This window comes from Macrosteles quadrilineatus, unplaced genomic scaffold (assembly GCF_028750875.1).
Source record: "Macrosteles quadrilineatus isolate MER2022 unplaced genomic scaffold, UCM_ALF_1.0 Scaffold_7__1_contigs__length_78375512, whole genome shotgun sequence".
NCBI classification, from domain to species: domain Eukaryota; kingdom Metazoa; phylum Arthropoda; class Insecta; order Hemiptera; family Cicadellidae; genus Macrosteles; species Macrosteles quadrilineatus.
In genome coordinates, this window is record NW_026542600.1 from 2,078,904 (window position 1) to 2,089,190 (window position 10,287).

General features: G+C 34.2%; 1 protein-coding gene across 1 annotated transcript; it reads right to left on the reverse strand.

Annotated features, from left to right (window-relative positions):
- Positions 1-4,160: 4,160 nt before the first annotated feature.
- LOC128998101 (uncharacterized) lies at positions 4,161-9,388 on the reverse strand. Its single transcript, XM_054424096.1, has 6 exons — positions 9,186-9,388; positions 7,197-7,470; positions 6,473-6,753; positions 5,697-5,819; positions 5,286-5,391; positions 4,161-4,295 (listed from the first exon to the last, which is right to left on the reverse strand). Exons 1-6 carry the CDS (start codon positions 9,386-9,388, stop codon positions 4,176-4,178), a joined length of 1,107 nt encoding a protein of 368 aa, XP_054280071.1. The 3' UTR covers positions 4,161-4,175.
- Positions 9,389-10,287: the final 899 nt, after the last annotated feature.

The following is a 10,287-nucleotide window of genomic DNA, read 5'->3' on the forward strand; positions in this document are numbered from 1 at the left end:
ATTGAATTCACTCCGTTTCGAAATAACTCCTGTTAAACAATTGCTCGTTTTCGAGCAACGGGTACCCTAGTAAATAGTAAACATTCAAACATGAACTATTTTAGTGTTAGTCAATGTGCTCTACTGTACTACACAGAGAAGTACTGGTAAGGGACATCTCTGCGACTGTATATCGACGTTTCTTGACAACCGAATCATTTTATGAAACATGTTCTTTTTATCAGTTAACCGATTTTGTCTGCCATTTGATTTCACAATATTTCTCAGGGATTATTGGAAAATCGTATTTCCCTAGTTCCTATTATCACTTGCGTTAAAAAGTCAGCTTTTCAAAATAAATAAACTAGTTAATCGAAAAACGTACAAATAAACGTAGCATGGAAAAGAATGGGGAAATGTTATGTTTTGAGGATAAAACGGAAAATCCAATTTTACCCCATAAACCACCTTGCCATAGTCCACTCTAGTTCATTATGCGAAATTTCTCTTATTAATAGCTAAATCACTTTGCCTGATTTTTCGTAAAGAACTAGACACTGCAAAGTTACGAGAGATTGAACTAGACAAACGTAGACCAATATTTCTTGGAATACTGAAATGAGATGTACAGTTGCTTTAGTTTAGATTTCGTTCATGAATTGAGTGTCCCATTCCCCACCTCTTACACGTTGAACCCCTCGTAGGAAGTTTTGTAAGTGTTATTAATCCAGCTTCATATCCAGTTAAAATGGATTGACCCATGCAATTTTGAACAAATAGTTTCAATTAATTCCCTTACTATTTGTTTTTTTCCTTAGAATTATTGTTCACAAAGAACCAATGTAAAAAATATTATATTAAATGCTTTGGTATTTAAAATGTTTCTATTAGTATTCCACGGAGATAGATATACACACCCCTGGATTGTTCCTATTACAATTTCAACGAGGGTTGAATATTCGTCTTTTTTATTTATGCCTCTGTACACCATCCAAAAAATGTACTAATTTTGAACCCTACTTTTCCAAGTAGCGGCAAAAGCCAAAAGTCCGTTCTATAAAATGTTAAATTTAGACTTGACACTAAAAAAAATTTGTATTCGTTATTAAGACTGATGTTCCTAGTGTATCAAGGAAATCACACGGTTAGTAGTCTTACCTCACAGTTTTCCTAGTGTTAACAGTTTCTCATATTATTTTTTCGAAATAATTTCAAGTTACAACAATTCTATTTAATTTATGAATTTACTCTAAATATTAATCTGATAAGTTTAATTTACTTACTTATTCAAAGGTGATACTGAACGTGCATATAATTATATATATTTTCAGTCACAAGTGCAAGTAATTTCAAATTCAATGTCCACAAAATCCCCATTATAATAAACATAAAAATGTATTTCTATATATGTAATGTAGTAGTATACTATCCACGATATTGTCCATTATTCACTCAGATTATTGTTGGACACCCTGTTAGTTACTGTAAAGAATTAACAGAGCGTATCACTTTTGCTTATTATGTTAAAGAAAGACAAACTCTCTCGCTCGTCACGCATGTTACGCTTGTAGTCGATCCCAACAAGCGACTTCATACTACAAGCGACTTCATACTACAAGCGACTTCATACTACAAGCGACTTCATACTACAAGCGACTTCATACTACAAGCGACTTCATACTACAAGCGACTTCATACTACAAGCGACTTCATACTACAAGCGACTTCATACTACAAGCGACTTCATACTACAAGCGACTTCATACTACAAGCGACTTCATACTACAAGCGACTTCATACTACAAGCGACTTCATACTACAAGCGACTTCATACTACAAGCGACTTCATACTACAAGCGACTTCATACTACAAGCGACTTCATACTACAAGCGACTTCATACTACAAGCGACTTCATACTACAAGCGACTTCATACTACAAGCGACTTCATACTACAAGCGACTTCATACTACAAGCGACTTCATACTAAAAGCGACTTCATACTACAAGCGACTTCATACTACAAGCGACTTCATACTACAAGCGACTTCATACTACAAGCGTATTTTGGCCGGTTATAATTTTCTTCGGATTATTCTAAGAAGCTAGTTTTCTACGTATTACATTAAAATAACAACAAAAATCAAGGCTCAGTTTTGTAACTGAATATTAATAGTAATTAAACCTCTTGGTAGCAAATATTCACAATAACGCTCGGAATGCTTCAAAGTATTTGCGACTTTGTTCGCTTGAAGCCATTGCTTTTCTCTTGCTTACAAGGTATTAATGATAAATTTATCTTTTCACTATATAAATTTCTGCGTAAAATTATTTGACCTTGCAGATTATGGATACTGAGTTCAAACGTTGATGTCAAAGCTATCAGACAAAAAATCCAAGGTAAGCGGTGGAAGTAACTATGATATTTTATAAGGAAAATCACAAATAACCATTAAAACGAAATTTTTACAGCAATGGGAGTTGCACTATTTTGTGTAGAATTATAAGGATCATAACATACTAATTTTAATGAAAACAGTTTGTATTTCAAAAACTTAAATTCAATTTTCAATTATTTTATAGGCTTTTTATGGGTAAATCATATACGTTTCAATAACCTTTGAACCAAACTTTTTCAGCAATAAGAATTAACACTTTGTTCAAAATTTAAGGAGCTATATAAGAGTTATACCACTTTGTTCAGAATTTAAGGAGCTATAGAATACTAAAGTTTTACTAAAATCTTTCTGACTATCTTCAAGAAAATTCTATTCTTCAGTTAATTTATTGGGTCTTATGATAAAATCACAATTAAAAATCTGAAATTAAAAAAATGAAAATAAAAGCCTGGAGATACATAAGACATAATACAAAAGCCTGTGCATAGATATAGATAGATTAGTACCTACGTACCAAATTTCATCTAAATCTTACGACAGGCGTGCTCTGTAGCTCTGTAAACATCCACACTTTCAGACAGACATAAATTTGAAAACCACTTTTTAGGTCCAGGGGGCCCAAAACAACTATATCTACTCAAAACCCAAACTCGAAAAGTGTTGAAAAAAACAATAGTTTCTCCATATACTATACTATTGTATAGGGGGGAGAAAGTAAAAAGGATAATCGAAATGTTATCTAACTGTTAAGTAAACCCAAACAACATGAAAATCTATATCTCAATATTATTTTAACGTAATGAGAAACTCTAGCATACAAGGTAAAGAAATTAATGAGCTACAGTCTATTCTATCCACACAGGGTTCAATGACTATGACCACACAAAAACTAATATGTTACGTATGGTAGTGAAGTGGAGCGTGGTGTCACTTGAGTCTGGTCAGTGGTTACGTCATCCAGCAGTCTCTCTCTCTCTCACACACACACACACACACACACACACACACACCCACACACACACACATGTCATCTTACTTACTGCTCGTAATGGGAACAAGTTTTAAATAAATCAATCTCAAACCATTTTCATTTTATTTCGAACAAAAATACTAGAAAATCGAATACTTAAGAAAGAGTTTAGAAATATCCGGAGTAGTAAACTTTTAGTTATGAAGTTAGTATGAAGTCCAGTAATGGAAACTGCAAATTTTAAATTCGATGGGCTGGTGTTGCCTTTGGATGCCACAATAGAGACCCAATCCAATAGTAAAATATGTTAATTTATGTCACTACACCTAAAAATAGGTGTAGTGTATTTTGTAAACGACAAAATATAAGGACCAATGAACAGAAAGTCACAAACAAAATTCATTACAAAATAACAATAGAATAGTTGGTAAACTTTTCAATACAATTTATAATAATGACATATTTTAAGGATAATGTCATATAATAATCGGAAGATGTGTTTTGGCCGCGAAGCAATGCGTCGATAGACGATGACGCGTAGTTTGAATATGGGATTGGGTCATTTTTGACAGCGAGGCAGATATTTAGATCGTTTCCAATTGATCAAATTTGTATTTTCATTTCATTTAACTTTTTTGTAACTGCATAGTATCTTAATTTTTCTCTTCAAACTAATATTTTTTAACCATCAGTTTATTATATTATTATGATTATAAATATTTCATAAGGTAGTTAGTAAGATAAACACATAATTTAAATATTTTATAACAATTTAAAAAAGACTATTTACATTACAAATACAAATGGAACAATATCAATAACAACAGTCAGGGCCTTGTAAGTGGGTGAAGGAGTACACTTGCCCCCAAACTACCAGTCGCGTTCCTTATGTAATCCTGAAAGTTACTCTCCAGTATCCACAGAAGTCCTCCGTACCCTATGGTCACCTGGAATGAGAAGGGTGGTTACTCTAAACCAAAATACCCCCGCCGCAGCAAACCTGCAGACTAAGCGAATTTCCATTTGCCTGATTGGATTCACACTAAAATGTCTCCTTAAAAATATCACATTCCTTATTTAAATAGAATCAGTTTAACACAAACTTAGGTTTGCTGCAACAGGGAGGGTAAAAGTGTTGTTTTATGTAAAATGTTAATAGTTAGTAAGAAATAAAAACATTTTTCAAATTTGGGCAAAATATGTTAATATACAAGCTAACTACAACAGTTTACTTATTTTCCATAAGAATAACATGGGAATTTTAAATATAAAATGTTTTGGAATTTTCTCCGTAACCATTAGGTGCATTATAACGCTTCAATACACTAAATCATTTGTTTTTTAAGCTCTACAAAATAGTTTGGAAAGAAATTGCAAAATTTTATGTATTTTGAGTCAAAAATGGGAAAAACCCATTTTTACCACCTAAACCCCCTTTCCCATGGTCCGATCATGCTGGTTCGTGAACTCGTTTGAATAAACGTAGGTTTACACGTTTGTACCAAATTTCTTCCAAATCGGATCGTTTTTGCTCGAGTTATCGCGTTAACGGAAAATATATATATATCTATATATTTTTTTTCTACCTGAACTCAGATAAGTTGATTGTAACAACAAATAATATGATGAGTTTATTAGTGATTCACTCGTAGCATATATTTTGATAGTTATTTCAAACCTACAACCAGCTATGACTTGTGCAAGCATAGAGTTTAAATGTAACAATAACTTGGCTGATTGTAATCCTTTAAATTCCACGGATACATTAAAAATATACTCATCAACCACCCTCAACGTGAAATATTTGTGGATGTTGTACCTTACATACTACGATTACTTTTACATGATCAAATGATTTGTATTCAATAGTATATACTAATCCTTATCAATGTATACAAGCACTACAACAATAGCTAGCAGTTAATCTCCACAGTTACCTGAGTAGCCAATCGGCCATCCTGAGTTTCTTGTATTGGGATAAGATTTGCCTCTCTTAAGGTAGTGTCTACAGGCCACATTAAAACCTCGGCCCTTCCTCTGTACCTGCAAGTATCCATTTCATTTGAAATCAGGACTCCCTCCACATACGAATAGTAGGGTTTCCATTTGTGGATCGTGAATTAATGGCTCAATTCACAAAGTTTATCTATGTAGTATATATGAATATATACTTCTTGATTTTTTTGACAACAATAGTATATGTTAATTAACTAGATAATGATAAAAAGTTAAAGTGATTTGTTTGAATCTTAAACTAACTTTTTGGTGTTAAGAACCGGTACATTTTTGTGGCTTTTAAGACCAAAAATAAATATTTACTATTAAACAAGAAACCATTGCACGTCTACCTTAGGAAGAGGTTTGTATCGGCTGTTCCTAGAGTCACCATTGGGTGAGGTTTACGTCCTTCGTCCTGTACCGATCCTTGTCTTTCAGGATACCTCAGGTCCTTCGTTGACATCGAGAACATCCTGGAAATAGACAGGTGTATCACCTTAATCTTGCAAAAGTGAGGCTTCTACCCACCAAACAATAATTTACCATCTATTTGGAATGAATCAAAACATAGTTTACCAGTTTTAACTTACCGTTAGAATAAAATGAACGTTGAATAATAATTATTAAATCCGTTAGTGAATACACTCGTTAGTATTTTCTTTTTGGTTTTGTTTTTATTATTATATTTTATTTTTCACATACAGAGAGAGTTTCGATATATGAATGGACACACATAAAGAGGATAATTCATATAAATGGCAATGTGAATGATAAAATTAACATACTACTAAACTAAATAAGTTACTAAGTTACTAAGGTACTAAGTTAATAAGTAACTAATTAAATAAGTTTTAAAATCTCAACATTGCCATACAAGTTGCCACGTTGGTGATAAAAAATACAGCAAAACGGAATTAAAATACTAACAGCATCTGCTTAGATAACTAAATACAGAAGCTGAAACTGCTCTCTTTTGATAATACCATTCTTGGAGTAGACCAACATGCTGTCCTCCGACTAAATCTCTGATTTTTTTCTCTCTAGTATAGTGTTTACAATCGTTTGACAATCTGCTCACACTTCCTGCTTATATACAGCAAAATACTTCTCTCGTTGTTAAGCTTACCTATCGCTGGACAAGTAACTGAAGTAAACCCTGGACGGTTTATCCATCCTTCGGATAAGGGCGAGGTACAGAACATCCCTTGGACCATGTGGTTCGACGACATCAGGGAGAACGACTCGACGACCCTTGGCTCTGGCGACATCGTACACCAAGATAGTTCGAGTAGAGGCATCACTAACAAACACCCAAGGTGTTGATGTACGGGGGCAAACGTCGACAACTAGATGTTGTAGTCGCGACCCCTGGCATGATAGGGTGGCCAAGTCTATGACGTGGATAACCTAAACACAGAGATCACTTGGAGTCCATAAAACACACGAGAATCGCAAAAGTCTTTATTTGCAACAAAGATTACTTTCTAACGTACCATGGACAATTTAAGATAGAGCTAACTACAAACTGCCAGAGAATATGAATTGGACATTTATATAAACCCACAAACGGTTGGTTTGGATTTGAGATTGAGCACGGAATAAAATGTCATAAAACCTATATATAATCGAGAGCAATAGTTATGTCCAGGCGAAGAACTTCTTTTCGTCTTACGTACTATCCAAGCATAATAATCAAATTTTAAAAAGTGATGAAAATATTTTTATGTAAAAAAAATATTTATTTGGTAAACAAAAATTGCCGATATTTTCAAAATGGTGCTATCAATATGAACTCTCTACGTATTCAATGTCTCAATAAAATATAATAATATAATCTAAATACGGTCTACCTTTTTTGAAAGAACATCGAACGCCAAGACTCTGGGATGGCATTTGACTTCTGGATTAGTTAGGGTGGTCACTATACCGATGTCCAAGACCCACAGGATGTCTCTAGCGTCTACATAGAGGTCGACAACGTTGTGAAGATCGGAGTCCCAAGAGGGAAAGGGCTGGATGCAGGGGAAACCTCTTTGAAAGAGGTCGAAGCGTCCCAGGGTAAAAGGCACTCCAGGTCTTAAAGAGGGAGTGCAAACAAATACCTGGTCCCGCCACCATTGGAATCTAAAAAATAGTTAGGTTTATTGTTGTTTTAATTATTAATATATATTAAGCTGCGAGTCTCAGTTTATGTTGAATAATTGTTTAAGTTCAAGTAAAAGACTGGTGTATCCCTTAATCCGAAAAACTGTTTCATTCTCTCCTAGTGTTCCTGTTACGTAAGGGTAAGTACCCCCAACGCAGCGGGCCGAATTTCGTTAAAATCGGGTGACTTTTACTAGAGTTAAGTGCTAATTGACACACACACACACACACACACACACACACACACACACACATGTATATGGATATATAAATTCAAACGGATGATGTTCTTGGTCTTTGGGTAAATCAAGATTAAAAAAGAAAATCTGTCCCAGGTATATGTCTTATCAAGAGACCTACGGCCGTGATATTAACATTCCCTATATGGGTGATTTGCTGAAGTGCTTGAAGGTGACTATGACTTGTTTAAACACTTTTTAAAATACATTTTTATCGCGTTTTCTTACAAAAATATGTACGGTAAAATGACATAAAGACTATTGAAAGGAATAGTCTTACAACAATACGTAGAAACGTACCTACAAATCATTGAGATACAAGTGCATAAGTCATCAATTTATATAATTTCGTGATCAATGACCGATATTTTGAAGGTAAATGGGACTCGTAACGTAGAGAGGAGGATTTACTTTACTGTGATAAATGTTTGAACACGAAAATGAAAACTTCTGTCCTCGCAGGGCGACTGCTGGTGCATGTCTTCTATTGATCTTACATTTCTCCAGTGGAAGATGGGGCGAGTTTGTTTAAGTATTGTTAAAATTGTAAAACCCTATCAAATTAAAAGTGGATGTATTCTAATTCTTTTGAATTCTATTCAGTATATCTAATTGAAAAAATATAGCACTATTAATTATTATCAAGTAACGTTTTTTTATTAATATTTACTACATGTTTTACTAGATATTAACTAATTGTACTTTAATGATCAAATATAAAAGTGTGATATCCGATAAGCAGCACACCTATTGTTTATCACACATACTTAAAAGTCCTCTATGTGTAATGAGCAATATGTGTAAATAATATAATTTAATATCACACTTTTTTATTCTAACATTAAAGTATGATTAGTTTTTATTGTAAAACATGCATTAAATATGAATAAAATACGTTATTTGATCATTCATAGTTCTATAGTGGGTTTTTATTTTTATTAGTGTTAACTCCTTGTAATTATTGTTTTACATATATTACTTGAGAGCGTCAATTGATAAGTACCGACTCGTATAGTTAATAAAAAACGCTAAGTTTTCAATGATCTTGGTGATTTGTTATGCTATTAAGGCCGATGTGTGAAATTGATTTTTAAGAATACAAACAAATGTGACGGGGTGCTTTGACCTTTCACTCTTAGGACAAGATATTCTACCTCAAAGCCTTTCTTGTTTAGCGTGATATACATCGTCGCTGGTTCCGCAGTCACATTTCAGGAAAAAAATGTTTGTTTTATTGTAATTTTTATAAATAGTTTTTTGTCTAGAGTAATGTAGTTGTTACATTTTTTAACTCCAAGAAATTAAAATAAGGTGGCGTAAATAGTATATAAATAATACAATACGATTAAAACATGGGTTGCTAAATTTACAACTATGCCAAAGTGACATAGTCTTTACCTCAATCCATCGTTAGATTTACAATGAATTGCATATATAAATAATAAGAGTCCTCACCTGGTAACAATTATGTTAGCCGGATTGTAGTTCCCTTGGATCGTGTAGTTGTTCCTCAACTCCTCAGAAGGCCAACATACACTGTGTCCCGTCAGACGAAAACAGAGGTCCTGGAAATATTGGTTGTCCCTCACTAGAGACGAACAAGGGAGAGTGAATGTGAGGAACAGTAGGCCTGCTGCAGAGAGCTGTAGGGTAGCCATCATGTGATGGGCGCAGAGGACATCGAGTAGTCATATAGACCCGTGCTGAGGTCACACGTGAGAAACTTCTCATACGTGATGTTACATAAGTGAAAATCACAACACTGCTCATATAACGTACAGTTCTGTTTTGGATGAAAAATTGCTGAGTCATAGTAGATTTTTTTTTTTATATATTCCGTTGATTTATGTACAGTTCGCGTGTTCAAAGACTGTCGGAACAATACAATACTCGACGGGCAAAACTGCTGAAAGGACACTTCAACATTTGCCTCAGAGATGGACTGTGGCCACTGAGGCTACGAAGCTCTCAGTATTTACCTGTTATTTGCGATTGATACTGCGATTACCATCGTTCCGTGCAATTTATTTTTCTCACAATTTTGTGGAAAACTCGTTAATGTTTTGAGTTATTGACATTATAGTTAAATGGTCTATACTATGATATCCTCACGTCATTGTTGACACGTGCTAGCGATTGAAGTATCAGCACTTGACGCTACCAGGTGCTGAGTCCACGATTCTGTCAAATGGTGTATACGATGATATCCTTACGTCATTGTTGGTTACACAGATTGTTGACACGTGCTAGCGATTGAAGAATCAGCACTTGACGCTTCAAGGTGCTGAGTCTGCGCTTCTCTAAGCAGCCCCAGTCAATCTAAATGGAAATACATCTTCTAGTGTTAATTGTCATTTTTCAGTCTGTGTCAATAGTCGAGTTGTTTAGGAGGAAACTGATTTAGTCGAAATACACTTTGTCGAAGAAAATATAAATTACAAGACATATAATCGAGAGTTTTAAGACTAATAATCCCCCGAATTGCCTCCTGCTATAATCCCTCTGTGCTGGGGGAAAGAGATCTTAAAAGGAAGAAAAACTGTTATGTAACACATGC

What these genes read in the sequence shown, in the direction of transcription:
- LOC128998101 (XM_054424096.1), bottom strand. Translation starts at nt 9,388, where the DNA reads ATGGCTACCCTACAGCTCTCTGCAGCAGGCCTACTGTTCCTCACATTC. An exon ending in GCTAACATAATTGTTACCAG is followed by an intron (nt 7,471 to 9,185) that starts GTGAGGACTCTT and finishes ACTATTTTTTAG; the next exon opens with ATTCCAATGGTGGCGGGACC. An exon ending in ATGGCCGATTGGCTACTCAG is followed by an intron (nt 4,296 to 5,285) that starts GTAACTGTGGAG and finishes TTCTCATTCCAG; the next exon opens with GTGACCATAGGGTACGGAGG.